Below are 16,837 nucleotides of genomic sequence, written 5' to 3' on the forward strand. Positions count from 1 at the left end.
GTTTACATACTTTGGGATGGTATTTGCTATTGACATAATCTTAGGTTGTTGGGTTGTTTTTTTTTTAAACTTTTGATCAGCCTGGCTTTTTTCTTTCACCTTCATTATTGTTTTCAGCCCCTCAAGTGTTTTTTTCAGTGTAACTGAGTTTTTTTTAAAATATTTCTCCCAGTGATTTTAATTCCAGTTTCTGTTTCTTCTACTCCAGCATCTCTCAAGATATATTCTGCATATAAATTAAACATTTGGTGGCAATATATAACTTCGACACACTCTTTTCTGAGTTTTTGACGTAATTAAGGTGCTCCATATTCCATTCTGTTGATTCCTGGCATCATACATATTATTTAATAGGGAGTGCACTCCTGCTTTAAGGGCTATTGACAGTTTATTGTGGTCTGGACAATCAAAAGGCAAACTAAAAATAAACATCATTTTGGAACTCCTTTGCTAACATCCATCATTCATCAGATGTTAGCAATATGGTCTTGAGTGCCTTTGCCTCTTTTGATCCAGCTTGTACATCGGGCAGTTCTTGTTCCACATATCGTTGAATCTTTTGATTTCAAAATCTAGAATATTTTCATACTCAGGTGTGAGATAAGTGCAGTTCATCTATTGTGTGAGCATTCCTGGATACTACCCTTTGTGGTATTGGAATGTAAATTAATCTTTTCCAGTCCTTGGCCATTATTACTTTTTATATATTAGCTTATTAACTGCCAGGAGAACTTTAACGTCATCATCTTATAAGATTTTACAATTCTCTAGCAGCTCATCAATGTCAGCAGTTTTGTTTTTGCCATATTTTCCAGGGGCTATTTCACTTCCTAGGATATCTGGTTTACTTCAATTATCTTTGTTATGTATCACTGATTTTTGGATTTGGGGCGGGGTACAGCTCTTCTGTACAGTCATCACATCTCTTTTTTTTATATCTTCGTTCTTCAGTTGACCTTTGTCTTTTTGTGCCCATTTTTTCATAAAAGTTTACCTTATTTTCTTAAATAAATGTCTTGTTCTTTCCATTGATTTGTTGTCCTCATTATTTTTTTCATTATAAATCAGGCTTAACTTGATAAATCAGTCTAAAACAGAATCTAGATTACATCATAAATATTTCTTCTGAAAGAGAGTTTAAAGTATGAAGCTACCACCGATGGACGCTACTGCATTCCTGCAAGTGTGGCCTCTACGATGCCAATTATATAAGTCAGATAACCTGGCCCTGAATAATTTTAAGATGCTTACTAGCATTTGAAATGGAGCTTAGATATGAATAGATTATGAACGGAATAGCAGTGCTATATGCTCCAACATATCGGCATCACAAGCATCTTAGCAGATAAATTTTCCAAAGTTTCCATTAATAACTATTTTCCAAATCACATTAGAAGCATCTAGGGCAGCCTTTCCTCACCTTTTTACTCTGAAGGAACCCTTGAAATAATTTTCAGTTCTTGGGGAACCCCTGCATAAAAATTGCAAAACAAAAACAAAAACTTCACAATACAATTCACTCAGTTCACTTCCAACCTACACAATCCATGTTTTACATTTACAACAGTAGCAGAGCAGAAAGCTGGCAGCTGAGTTGTGGCATGTAAAAATGTCCATTGTGAGTGCGAGCATTGCGCAGTGCACATAGTTCAAAAAATGAATTTTTAAAAAATCATGATCTCGTGCAGAACCTCTAGTGACTTCTTGTGGAACCCTAGGGTTCCATGGAATTTCAGTTGAGAAGGACTGGTGCTTCTTCAGAGTTCTTCAGTCGTGGCAGAATTCTCGGTAATGGCAGAAAAAAAAAGTTGAAGCTGACATGATTATCCTAATTTGATCCCTCACATCTTCATTGTATCCTTAAACAGAACAGCTGAGTAATACTGTGTCAAATAATACTGTCCTGAAAGCAGAACATTTGAAAACCTCAAATGAGGCTATAATGTTCAGAGTTGTTGGTACATATAAGAAAAGCATCTCTGAAAAAAGAAGATTGAAGATTGCTGGTTTCAGACAAGCAATCATTTATTCAATATTATTTAATGTTTCATTCACAGTGCCCAGAAGAAAGTCTAAAAGTATATTCTCATAGAATATTTACATATTATGCCTTGTGATATTTTTATTATAATTAACTTTCAAACAGGCTTACAGTTTACATCCCATCATAAAAAGATAAATAAAGTAAAACCTGATGAACATGAAATCCTCACTAAATTCAGGTCAGTCTAAAATCTTTTAAAAAGGAAATACTAGACACTTTCTCTAAAAGGAAACTTTTTTGACAAACCCTTTCTGGTTGAAGTTCTTTAGAGGGTATCAAATAGAAAAGAAACTTCTGGAATTAATAATTCATGTGTCATGGTGATCCTTAAAAGAGTCTTTCCAGAAAATCTTAAATCACATTGGAATTTGGGCAGGCAAGCATAGGCTCAAATGTTCCTTCAGATATCCAGGTTGTACTACAATACAGATTTTAGAATAAAAAAGCCAAAACAAAACTGAGATTTTAAACTGGAATTAAATAGTAATTAATACAGTTCTTTCAGACCTAGAGTAATAGATCCTTTAGACCTTTCAGAACATCGCTTCTGTATTCTAGAACTTTTACCATTGTTGAATGTATTTCAAAGACATACTGCTGTAGATGACCTGCGATGATTGCACTTGTGTCCCAGTGATCAATTTCTTGAGATTCTAGTAAGTGGAAAGGTATTCATTTCAAACAAACAGCTGGTAGGTAAGAGTGGAAGATGCTAGTCGGTAGTCACCAAAAGGAAGAGGAGAGACAGAACGTAGAATGTATTAGCATTTTTAAAAAGCAAAAACAAAAAGTTTACCATTTCTCAAAATGTTCTCTGTAATTTGAATTATTTAAATTGCTCCAAAAATGTATATATCAGTGAATGAATGAATGTTTTTGTGTCTCTATTTAACACCTGATTTAGAAGGGATGGGTTTAGTAAGATGATTATATGAAGCACATATTAACAGCAGTTCTTTCTTTAAAACAGACCAAAACATATCCGTTGCCTTACAAATATCGATGCCTGTTCTTTTATTATGCCATAAAGATCACTCTTTTAATTTTCAGCAAATCCAAACACTTTTATTTTATTATTAGTAGTATTCAACAAGTCTAGCCACTGAAATCTCATTTTCTAGGTGTAGTGTGGAGTTGGGGCTCTATCGTGGTGGCAGATCCCCCTTGTATTCATTTGAATGTTTAGAGGCAAGCACCATGCATCTTGCTGTAGAAGTTGTGGCCATGGTTGATCTAATGAACGCAGTTAGTTGTGAAGATTTCTATTGTACTGCTCTCTACTCTGTTTAACTATATCTCTCTCCACTCCTTTTAAAAGGAGGGGGGTACCTGATAATACATGGGTGTACCTACAATAATGAATAGCAGCATTCACTCTATCAGTGGGGGCTGAAGGTTAATTTCAGTGCTCTATCCTATTTACTAGTTACTGACTTAGCATTTTAACCTTTCACAATAATGTCAGATACGACAACTTCCTAGTCTTGTGTGTGTGTGTGTGTGTGTGTGTGTATGTGTCTGTCTTCTGATACAAGACACGGAGGAATGAGAACCCAATACAAGAGCAGTTGATGCCATCTTACAGTTAGTATGTGAGTCAGGCATGTATCTTTTCAATAGCAAACTGTCTCTTAGATTTAAATGAATTGTTAAAAAAACAACACAAAATGTTTTTCACACCTCCGCTATGCATTAGTCTCCCCTGAAGTTAATTTAAAACATTGTTAATCTGAGAGAAAACAGCAGATAACATGATAGTGTTCATTTGTACCACGATCCATTCCTTTTTTACTGGAGGTAAGACCTTTTGAATTCAATGAAGCTTATTCCTAAAAAAACGCTTAAGATTATTACTTTTATGTTTTTCCAATAATTACCTTATAGAAACAGAGTTAACAGTTTTCTAAAAATTCCACAGGTTCCCTCTTCATTATATATAATTGCTGTTACTATGATACCTTGCTTCCCTTCAAAGACTGTATATGGTACAGAGCTGCATGTATATTTTATAAAAACATGGAGTGCATCAATTATTTTATAAACTTCAAACTTAACTTTTTTTAAAAAAATAGGTTACATTTTTGTTGTGGGAGTGGTTAATCTTATATGGATATTGGTATAGTCTCTCCATGGTCTAAATGAATCAGACTCTCAACTTTTATCTGAATCTGTGGGGCTTGAATATAAATGGAAAAGATCACAACTATAGGGAGAGGACCTATACCGTAAAGGCCTTTCTGCATAGATTATGAACATCATAACTCAATAATTCTTTTCCAAAACTATAGTTATAATTAGACCCAATGGGGGCCTCTCTCTTTGATCATATCACAGTGACTATGACTTTACATTGGAAAATGTCACTACTGTGAAGGTTTATCACCTGTAGAGCTAGTCTTTTCTCTGATGCCATGTTCAGCTCTCATTAGCATTATTCAGAGTTTCATTGTTAATTAGATTGATGCTTCAATTATAATAATCATTGTCAAGAACAATCATGGCTGCTTATCTGAAGAAACAAAATGATATTCATTCTTGCAGATTTTTTTAAAAATTGACATCTGTTTTAGTAATACATTCCATTTTCATAGATGGGGTAAATACTATAGTAGCTGTAATGAGACATTTTGCATATGCTGCAGTCATTGATATTTGCAACCTGCTCATTTGCTGCAAAATATGAGGAATCATTAATTCATTATTAATGCTAATGCAATTCTTCTGCAAAAGCAGGAATGTTCTGGTTCTCAGAATTATTGACAGAGTACTTTCTGCAGTTGTGGAGCTCTTCCACAGTTCCCATGATTTTTATCCAGATAGTATTGATCAAGAACCCCACATAAGCTCCATGTATATATGGAATGTATACTTGTGTTAGTTGGCTGAAAAAAATATATAAAAGAAGTGGGCAATCTTTTGGGGCTCAAGAACCACGTTAGGTGCAAAGGCATATGGGTATTTACATTCGTACTATGCACACACAAACTTTAGTCTCTCTTCCCTTCAGACTTCAGCTCCTAAACATTCCAAATCAGTGTCTCAACTTTTTCTTTATCCACCCCGTCTATTTATTTATTTATTTATCTATCAAATTTCATCACCACCCATCTCCCTCAAAAGAGGGACTCTGGGCCGTTTAGCTTATCAAGGAAGAGCATGATCTTCCCGCCCCCTCCTTCTTTTTTCTTCTTTTCCCAGCTTTCTGATAATTCCCTTGAACAAGTAGATTATATTTTTAAATATACTATGGACACCTATTTATAATATACATTCTTGGGTATACTGTCTTAATTTAGGACACTTACCATTAGTTCTGACACTGTGAGCTTATTCCAAGAAAGACAGACACAACTCATAAGCTGCAGCATGGTGATAAAAAGCACAGTGATTACCATTTAGTTGAACCATTTCTGGCTCATGAGAAAGTACAGCATTACTGAAATTTCCTCTGGTAGGAGAAAAAAACACATATGCTTGTAAACTTTGGTAGCACAGAATAAATGGGGTTACACTAAGAGATAAGCTAAATTTAAAAAATAAAGCAAGTTTTGTAGCACAACTGAAAGATACCTATTCATCTTTATCTGAGACAACCAAGCACATTATGGTGGTGGCAAGAAATCTACAGGAAAAGAATCTCACAAGCCACTTACTGTAAAATAATTAAAGCTTATTTATGTCAAGAGGCCTTGGGAAAAAAAGAGAGCATAAACCAATTTGCATTAGCACTTACCAGCATCCCCTGCTTTCATTTCAATTAACAGATCAGCAGGTGTTCTTTGCAGCTAAAAAGATAAGCTATCAAGGAAAAGCATGATTTTTTGGCTGACCCACAGACACCATAGCTTGCCTGCTGATTGGGTTCGTACCTCCCTTTACCAATTTCTGAAGTGTTAATTTAACTGCTCCTCTCTGTCACGCAGGTCTCGGCCTTGAAAAACCAACTGAAGAAGCAGTCCACTGCGACTGGTGATGGGGTAGCCAGGGCCTTCCTCAGAGCTCAGGTGGCCTTGTTTGGATCCTACAGAGATGCACTAAGATACAAACCTGTAAGCTACCTTTTATCATTCAGGGGTCTATTTTGTTCTAATTCTGAAGAATGTTTGCAAATTGGAATCCTATCTTCCTGCAGTTAGAAAACTCTTGTGTTTAGCCATGTTGTTTGTGGAAAGCAATATACAGTGACCAGATGAAGAAGAAAATGCTTGGCTTGCTCTCACAAATCTTTGTCTCACAGGCAGATCTAATGTGAAAGGGTAGATTACTTGATGAGTGAAGAATACAAGTGTACATGTCAGATTTTGGTTCCCAGCTTGCAGCAATGATTTTCAACTAGTCAGAATTATGTCAATAATGAATAAGTCAGAGTGTTTCCTAATAGATATAATTCACTTATTGAGCTGCCAGTTCTTGGTCATTATAGGTTGTTTATCTAAAATATTCCTATTCAGCCTTTTTACTTAAAAGCACTCAGCAACTGATTTAATTTTGTTTAAATTAAAATGTGGGTAAATAGTCTATATTTACATGCATGGTAGGTATATGAATCATTCTTTAAAATATATTATATATAAATACTTGGATTAAAAGCTGGTTCTTTTAGTTTACTAAATTTAAACTCTTCCTGGAATTTATACCTTTTCCACCTAGTGATCTTCATTTATAGTATTGCCTTTCAGTAAAATGAGTCCCTGAGCTTCATCTGTGGCAGGAAAAAAATGGCATTTGTGTTTTTAGAGCTGATGGGAGGGGAAAATAATCATCTTCTTTCCCCCTGAATGCTAGAGGTAACCTAATACAGATTATACCTATTGCTAACTAATGAATTCAGTTTACATGTTCCTTTTTAAATAATGCTTTTTAAATAATGTGGTGACATTAGTACTTAATAATTTAACATTTTTATTCATGCATCTGCATACTGGAGAGATGGGTTATATGTGTTATTTCTGTTTTTAAACAGAAGCAACCAAAAACATAGAAGAAGTAAATTGCAATAGAAGCTTTTCCTCAAAGAATGGAATGGATTGGTTTCAGTCTGGGCATAACATTGCTATTCCATTCTCCTGTCTCTAGTAGACCTTAGAATTCCTGCCCTTAGATACAGCGTGAGGCAGGGATGATGTCTTTAAGATCCTGCAATATAGGTAGATGTTGGGGAAAGTCTTATATGTCTGTATATACATCTGGCTTTTCTTCAGATTGTTTCTTTAACTCATTGGCTAAGCCAGTGTTTTTCACCCTTGGCACCTCTAAGATGGCTAAGCAGGTCATTTGAGCCCTCCACCTACTTCAGCATACTATTTCAGCATGCATTTGACTTTTTACTATTTCAGCATGCATTTGACTGGTACACTGTCCCAAATGATTCTCTGCCTTTGCTGATTTAAAGTGATAATATTCCTTTTTTTCTGCTTTCTGCTAGCCCAGAAGCCCCTGAGCTTCATCTGTGGCAGGAAAAAAATGGCATTTGTGTTTTTAGAGCCAGTGGGAGGGGAAAATAATCATTTTCTTTTCCCCTGAATGCTAGAGGTAACCTAATACAGATTATACCTATTGCTAACTAATGAATTCAGTTTACTTGTTCCTTTGAGATTGATTTTTAACAACAAAAGGCAAAGCCGAAAGACCTGACCTAGTCCCAAAAGACTTCCCTTGCCTTTTCTCCATATTTTGTGTGTTCCAGACATTTTTTCTGCTGAAAATTTCTGGAGAACTCAAATCTTGCACACTCTTTTTAATCATTTAGGTGGGTCCTAATAAATATGTTAACAAACTATAGATTTTGGAATTCTTTTTAAGTGGGTCAAGTTGACTGTAATTAAGATTTAGCAGAATCCAGCTTAATTATATCTACTTCAGATACTAGTTGTGTAGCAGATGGGATAATTAATTAAACAATGGAAATATACTTTGTTCAAATGAACACTAAACACTGAAATATTTTATTAGTAAATACTAATTTAGCTACCTGAATATTTGTATTTTGTGCTGGACTACTACTGCATAGTTCATGTGATTTTCACTGAAAATATATGTTCATTTTTCATGCAATAGTCTCTGTAGCATCACGTTTTCAGTTTCTACTGTATTCGTCAGCAGAGTAGGGTAAATAGTATTTTTGAGATTCCTTCTCATCTACACATGCTTGCATGATTGAGTTTTAAGTATATTAATTATGTATGTTGCAAATACATTTGCAATGTATGTAACCTTGTCCACACCTTAAAACACTCATATTCTTTTGAGTTTGGTTGATAAAGTTTCTGAAGGCCCTTTAAGATCTGTTTAAGCCAACTTCTCCTATCCTAATGATTTAGGTTGTCCCTTATCATACCACCACTGCTTGCATCATCTCTTTGGACATTGATACTACAGGATGTTAAATGACTGAAACAGGAGATGGTACTCTTTTTTAGCTTTAAATTTCTCCAATTTTTCAAACTATAATTGCCAAGCGTTAGTATTATTTAAACAAAGCTCTGTGTTATTTTTTTCAAGTTAAGTGCTGGGTGGTTTTCACCCTTCTTGCAGAGGTTCCAGTATCTTTTGTATGGCTTTATCTTTTTCTTGGCTAAGTTTCTGAAATGCTGCCAGATTTTTTAAAGTGAAGTATAAATCAAGTGAGTTGTTTATGTTCTTTATAATCTTTTAATGATATGGTTTTTAAGAAAGGTGATTTGTTTAGTGTATTACAGTATTTTTCTTTTTCCTGCTTTATCATGAAGAATTACACATTTATCGCACGTAATATTTTTCCCTTTCCAAAATATTTCACAAAAGCAAGTAGGTTTTAACTGTTCTTGTTTTCTTGATAAGTTTTGTACATAATAAATATGAGCATACTTTTGCCATCATTTTTCATCCACTAACTTTAACCTAAAGATCAGGACTGTCATGAACAGGATTGGAATAGTCCATTAAAGCAGAGACTCTGAAAATGGGAAGCATGATGTATACTCTCCAACTATTTTACCTTACTGGGAGATTCTCAGAGTGTGCTTCTTTTCCTTCCCCATATACTGTGACTGGCAGAAAATCTTCCTAGCAGACAGAGATTTTCACTGTCCTGGGACTAAATGTCTTAATGATTTTTTTCTGAGATCTCCATTCAAATCTATTCTAAATACAGCTGCTATAAATTGACCAATATGACTCAATTTCTTTGAATGTGGGCAAATTCTGTTTTACTGTTTATAAGATTTGCTATGATGATGTAATTATTTTTGTTTTATTTGTTCATTTTATTTCTCATATTTTAAACTTTTATCTTTCTTTTAGTGAGCACAATAAAGTTTGTACTGTACATGTTACTGTAAAATGGTGTTTAAATAGCTTACTACATTCTACTTAAATCCAACCTTTGTGAAATGCCTTTAAAGAATAACAGTTGCAACAGTTTGACTAATCACGTTAGTCAAAGACAAAACTGCTAAATCATCTAATTAATAAAAATAATTTATTATAAACCAAACAAATTATGAATGAAAAGAACCAAAGTACATACCATTATCATTTTTAAAGCAAAGATATCTACTGAAGAGCCCAGCTTTGCTTTTGCTTTTAGTGTAATTGTGTGGCTTTAGCTTATTTTATGCTCAAGATAATGATTTCTTCTGAGTTGGTGTGTCAGGAGTTATTTACAATTATATTAAGCAGCTAGTTTAAAATGTGAATACAGCTTAAAAGGAATGAGTCCTGCTGTGCCCAGTAGCCCATGAAAAGGAGATGGGGATGTATAGAGTTCTGTAATAACTGTTAACAAGAGCACAAATATCTTGTCTGGCCAAAAAGAAAAAAATCAGTCAAATATTACAGATATTAACAGTCAACTCTTCACAGCAGAATCCCTACTAGGCCTTGATTAAAAATATACTTTGAAAGTATGTTGTAAATCATTACCAAAAACTATGTTAGAGTCTGTCCCACTAAATATAGCACAGCATTTAAATCAAGCTGAAATTGATGACAAAAAAGATTACATGGACAATTTTTTAAGTATTGTATTAGCCATAATCAAACATTTTTAAATGGGATATAATTTTGAAGCCTATTATAGTACATGGCATAGGGCCCAATTATTACATCACCTTATATTGTGTGGTGTTTGCCAAGCCAATTCAAGCTGACAGGGTTGGCACACTCTGGGCTCCTTTGATTAAACAATGTCATCTGTCAGGACCCAGGAAGCATATCTTCTCTGTTGCAGTGCCTGCCTCTGAAATGAGGTTCCCCCTAAGATCTGGATGGCTCCCACCCTGTTGGTGTTCTGAAGGGCCATAAAGACCTGGCTGTTCTCCCAGGACTTGGGCTAGGTGGTCTCTGTTGATTGAGCTAGGGTGATAGTTGGAACCACAGCATTTCTTTGGGCCCAATAAGGAGTTTTGCAACTCCTTTCAAAATGTTGGTGTTTCTCTGTCTTCTGGATTTTTTTTAGCAATTAAGCTAGAGGATCAGTTGCTGTTCTAACGTTACCAGGGATAAAATGACTCTGCCTTCAAGAGCTCTACAACTTCCCTTCCTCAAGTAATCTCTGACAACTTTTAATTCCATATTTGAGATCTTAGATATGTTAGAGGAAAAGAATAAACTCTTTGAAAAGGGAAGCTTTAAACTTTTGAATTGGTTTGGTGTGATTCCACTGAAAACTACTTTAATAGGGTAGTTATTTCCTGTTGGTCATTTTTCTAAAAAAAAAGATTATTAACGTAAAACATACAATTACAGGGGATGATTATGGTATTATGTATCAGAAACATCAGCAAGGGTACATACTGAACATTTTCTTTTCCAAAGGAGATGAACCCCTTAATCTACTTCTAGGTATACAGTAGGTATTTTGTAGCACTATCCCAGGATGATGTAATAGCTTCCAGGGCCAGTACAATTTTGCTGGTTTGTATATGCCAAAGGGATCTGAGTGTTAAGATTCAGGGGATGAGATGTGATCCACAGAATTCCTGTCCCTGGCAATGCAAGATAACCAGTGGTCCAATTGCCTTCCCTCTCTCTTGCATTTACTTGCATTTCTGATCCCAAAAGCTGCATATCAAAACAAAATGATTTGTAATGGTCTGTAATCCAAATAGACCATAAAAGGTCAACTTGATTACAAAATAGCTAATACTAATAAGATTTCTGATACTTAGGAAATTTTGTACAGACACTCCTAGAATAATCCTTCTTCAGGTATTTGCATTTCAGCATTACAATCAGGAATTAAGAAATTATCCATCAAGGATCCAATTATCAATAGGAAGGATGCAGTCTAGAAGAACCTTACAGTAGCATTTTTTCTTTTTCATGTACAGTAGTGCAGAAAAAGTGTAGACTAAAATGCTAGTCAATATATGTATCTGTACAGAACCCCAGTATCTTTGGGCAAAGTGCATTTAGAATTGATTTGGTGGTTACAGTATGACAAATTTTCGTTAATATTTTTAATGTTCATTATGTAACCGTTATTTGTACATAATTGTGGCTTCTTTCCTGGAGATGTCTATGGAGAAAGGGAGAACAATAGTCTTTAAACAAACAGAACATGGGACAATATGGAAGTGGCTAAAATATAGCATCTTTGAATTATTTTTGAATGTTTAAGTTAGAGCTGGTCTTAGTCACCCTCCTCTCAAACAGATCTCCACACAGAGTCAGTGAATTACTTAAGTTTCTGGGAAACTGAAGTAATATAGATCCTAATGATGGAAGGGTTTATGGGATTTGGGTTAATGGGATTTAGAGAAGGCACTAGTTATGGACTAATAATTAGTCTGTTTCAAAGTAGTTTAAAGAAGCTTCTGTTGAAATAGCCCTTTTATTTCTTATAAGCATTCAGGTTGTCTGTTAATTTCCCCTCCAATCTACCAAAGCCTGAGGTAGTTCTTACTCTATTCTTAAAGTTTTGGGGTTTGTGTAAACATTGTAGATATAAAGTACTCCTGCCTTTCATTCAGTTTGGTCTGCGATATAAAGAATTCTAGCAAATCATTTGTACTGTAGCAATATACAGCAGATATTAACAGTCAGTAATTAATAGAGATTTACTGCCGAGGGTGATACATAAGGCCCTAAAGTATTCTGAATTACCCTTGATACGTAATAGTTTGCTCCTTATGGTAATTGCCTATGCTGAATTTGTGTTGTCTTCTACAAAATGGTCAGTCGATTTTAGATGTTAGAAAAGCTAGGGGTGTGTGTGTATGCTATTTGAACAAATCAACTTTATCACAGCAGTTTCATTTTATTTATTTCAACCTTGATGTCAAAACAAAAAGATAGATTCAGGATCTTTACTTGTCTTTAAAAGTATTATATGCAAGTATCAGCAATGACAATGAAGCAATGAATCATTCTTACATCTGTTAGAGGTTTCAAAAAGCAGTGCATCAGTTGCTATATTTTGCATCAGCTTTTATAAGAAGTAGAACTTTGTAGTAGTAACCAGAATTGTTGAACAGACTGTGACTCTAAGAAAAAACTATCACAATATTTGATACCTGATTTGAATTTTTGAGAGCTGGTTAATTTTCTGAGAGCTGGTAGTTTTTTGAAACAAATTTTTGATAGATCCTCTTTGTCTATATCTTTTTTGTCATTCAATCATTTAGAATTCTTTATGGCCCAATGGACATTTTTTTGTCATGACTGTCAGTAGCTGCTATTTTGAGTTCTTTTAACCTCTCCTTTTCTGTCAGCCTCTTTTTCTGTTGCTCTTGACTTTTCCAAGCCTTGCATGTAAGAGGTATTAAACATTATTATTTTTAATACATAAACACAAACAGGACGACACAGCTTTTAATTCTAAGGTAAATGTCCGGTGCAAATTTTCTTGTGCTGCCCTACTAAAAGTGAATCAAGGAACTTCATGAACTTGTTTCAGTTTGGCTGGTACAAAAGTGTTCCGGTTATTGTTACTCAATTTATTATTGCAACACAGCAATGATAGTAATTTGAGGTCTTGGGGGACTTAGATATATAAATATATAACTTTATATTTGTGATGTCAGAAAATCATTTTGAACAACCATTTAAGTTTTGCTCCTATTCTTATTGCTGTATGGTTTCTTTCGGTCATGTGGGCACCCAAACTTTTTAACCCATGAGAGAGAGACAGTTTTGTTTCACTTCGTGTCTTAAAAATCAATAAACTGTAACTGGATTCTATTGAAAATATTTAATATAGTGCTGTTTGTATAAATTATTAGGGGGAAATCGAAAGTTTTTGAATAATCAAAATATTAGCTAAATGTGAATGCATCCAGCAGAAAATTAAACAGACATGAGGATCTTATGGAAAATCCATAGCTAATTTGCATAATCACAGGATTTTAATAATTCATCCTGGATTATTGGGTACACTGCATTTCATTATAGAATCACAGGAAAAGAAAGGCTTAGCAGAGACCCAGTGGGTCACATAGGGCAAATCCTGTGGCCATGAAAATGTCTTTTTTTTTTTTAAGCTTTCCAGTATTTCTGATAAATTTCCCAAACATAACGACAACAACAAGATCCTTGACTTGCAGAAAAGAGGACTTTTAAATTAAAGTAACAGTTAATTTTTTTTAATTATTAAAATGGATGTTAATTATTTCTAATCTCTTTTGTGCCCAAGATTAGCTATTGATAGACTTTGTTTTTGATCTGAGCACACTTTATGTATAATCAGATGATTTTAAAAAGTTAAGTTAAATTTACCAAGTTTTAAAGATATTGACCATGAGTACTGCTACATGCAAAATTATTGGTAAATAGAACTGTTTACAAAAAAGTATATTTCTAACTTCCTTTTTTCAAATTTAGGGAGAGCCTGTCATTTTCTGTGAGGAAAGTTTTATCAAGCATCGTTCCAGTTCTACTAGACAATTTCTGGAAACAGCAGTGAATCTCCAACTTTTTAAACAGGTATCTCTGGGGATTTTTGATCTAGTACCATTCTAATGCATATAGCATATACATATTCAAGGGTAGAAAAATGGATACAACCCTCTCAATACTTGTTTCTGAACTTTGACTTGAATAATCCAGGATAAGTGAAGGATTTATATGATTTGCAGAGAAACCAGAGTATATCCAGGATAAACTCTTACATGTTTTTATTCTAAACCCATAGTCAAAAGGTTCTTTCTAGTGACAACTCTTTGAAGTAATAAGAGATAATCCAGCTTCAATTAAAAAGCTCTTGGGTTTCTTCCAATATATTAATCAACTGTATTTCTATTTGGATTCCTGCTGCTCATGCCCTACCCTCCCATGAGCATCCAGAATCTGTCTTGGCAGGTTTTCTAATCCTCCAGAACAGATCTTGCAAGTATGTGGGAAAGTATTAATAAACTGTTCTGCTACAGGTAAGATTCAACCAATCATAATTTTAAGCCTTTAGTTCTTTATATAAAAAAAGTTTTGGATAAACATGTAGATTAGATCCCATTGTCTCTAGTAAAAATGAACAGAATAAGTTATTTAATTTAATTTTGTTTTGTTTTGTTTTGCTTTGCTTTCTATCCTGCCTTTATTATTTTTATGAATAACTCAAGGTGGCGAACATACCAAATACTCCTCCTTCCTCCTCTTTTCCCCACAACAACAACCCTGTCAGGTGAGTTGGGCTGAGAGAGAGTGTCTGGCCCAAGGTCACCCAGCCGGCTTTCATGCCTAAGGCAGGACTATAACTCTCAATCTCCTGGCTTCTAGCCCATTGCCTTAACCATTTTCCTATGTCTGCTAGCCCCCAGATCCTCTCTTAAACTGGTCCCTTCAGGGCCAGGAGGTTTGCTGTATGAGATGGCTTTGGTGCAAAGGTATGTGGAGAACAGAAGTATGAGTCTGCACCCAGCTCCTTGATGCTCATAGGTATACTCATAGATAGTATAATCATTTTGGCATTATTTGAGAGATGCTTTGTGGATGAGCACATTGGGGAATTTCTGTTTGCTCAGACAATCTAGAATCTGGTCATATCTTTTGATCCTGGCTGATTTTCAAACAGTTTTTAAAACTAATCTGTCTCATTCAGACATAATGAGGAACTTCTGTCTTTTGAAGTTGCTGCTTCTTATCTCTTGTGGTTGTAGCAGGGAAGGAGAGGAAGGGGTGAAAGTGCAGTGTTTCAGAACTGTTTTGTCTGATGAATCTCAAAAGCTAGAACTGATATTGTGTATCTGGATTTGGAGAGAAATTCTTAGTTTTGAACTCTCTCGATATAACAGCATTTGGGAGGGCTACTCCAATTGTAGCCTAAACAGTACATTATTGGTACTTGCTGCCATTTGCCATTGATTGATTGATAACAGAAGATTATTTTCTCTGGCTGGCCTGTTGGAAACAATTGTTGGATGAAGAGAGAACAAAATGATACAAATATGAACAGTCTTAAAAGCTTACAGTATTATAAGCATTGGATAAACACTGCAATCCAAGCTGCAGCACAAAATGGAAAACATTGCCTCTGATTAAAACAGCCAGAACCTCAGGGGGGAGACCATGTTTAACTAATCTTCTGGCTCTCTTTGAAGATATAGTACATAACAGATAAGTGAAATTCACAGGATGCTAGGCAACTTTTATTTAAAAAAAAAAGGTTTTGTCCCTGAAATTTAACGGTTGATGTAGAGATTTATGGCAGTAGAAATGAAATATGTGCAGCTTCTAATTGGATAGAATAGAAATAGTGTTATTCTGCAATAGGGAAAGAAATATGTTTTAAAACTTACTTCATTTTATGCCTCTTCAGTATATTTTATATAATTCCTCCTCCTCGTCTTGCACTTCCAGCTGCTTCTGATCCAAGAGCTCTTGTTTGTAATTAGTCACTTTTCAAGGTTATTTGAGTCATAAGCGATTTGAATTCAAATGTTACTTAAAGTTCAGTGGCGAGTACTATTTTTTAAACAGAAAAGAAATCTTGTGAACGGTCCAAAGACAGACAGACAGCAGATAGATAGATGAATAGGCAGCAGGACAGACATTTGCATTATTGTAATCCTGGAACACTGTTCTTTTGGAAAATGAAATTATAGTAATCATACAGATAGGAAGCAAAAACAAAATGTAAAAAGCATGCACTACATATTACATCATAGATTTCTGACTTTTTTTCAAACCCATCTACTTAGTATAGATATCATCAGGAAGAATGAAGAGGACTCTGTGTATTTAATCTAGCATATAAGAACTACATAGCATTGATGATGTCCACTCACCATATATAGTTTCTTTGAAGCTTTGAGTATATATAATCTTTGGTAATTCCTGCACTTCTTCTAAAAATAGCTATTTTGGGAAAGCATGGAACTATAGCTGATAGACCTCCTTGCACTTAATGCCATTAATACAAAATATATAACATAGTGATAAGAATCCTAAGAAAAAGGTCAAGCAAGGTAACTTTTTAAACTTTGGGAAATGCTTGTTACTCATGGTTGTTGATAGGGTAATACTTGTGTGCATGACTGCTAAGTTTAAGTACAGAAAATGTTTTTCAGAAAGAAGAAAACTGCTTAATCTGATTTGAAATAGACAACAAGATATGGAGTCCTTGGTGCTCTCTGAGCCTTGTTGTTTTCTTGCAGACGTTTCATTGCCAGACTAGGCAATATCTTCAGTTTGCACTGAAGATGTTGCCTAGTCTGGCAATGAAATGTCTGCAAGAAAACAACAAGGCTCAGAGAGCACCAAGGGCTCCACAGTTCAACCCTGAGCTACAAATATTCGCTTCGATTGGTACGACAAGATGTGTATATTACAACTGGATGAAACCCTTATCTGATATATACTGTTATGAGCAGAACACTG

At 34.8% G+C, this 16,837-nt stretch overlaps 1 protein-coding gene across 1 annotated transcript in view; it reads left to right on the forward strand.

Moving 5' to 3' along the window:
* The window catches only part of DENND1B (DENN domain containing 1B), a 200,761-nt gene that overhangs the window by 151,976 nt on the left and 31,948 nt on the right, over positions 1-16,837 (forward strand). Inside the window, exons 13-14 of the mRNA XM_063298387.1 lie at positions 5,968-6,093; positions 13,847-13,948. Of these exons, the coding sequence (XP_063154457.1) occupies positions 5,968-6,093; positions 13,847-13,948 (228 nt within the window). The remainder of the gene's footprint in view (positions 1-5,967; positions 6,094-13,846; positions 13,949-16,837) is intronic.

Source organism: Candoia aspera, chromosome 3 (assembly GCF_035149785.1).
Source record: "Candoia aspera isolate rCanAsp1 chromosome 3, rCanAsp1.hap2, whole genome shotgun sequence".
Lineage (NCBI taxonomy): Eukaryota > Metazoa > Chordata > Lepidosauria > Squamata > Boidae > Candoia > Candoia aspera.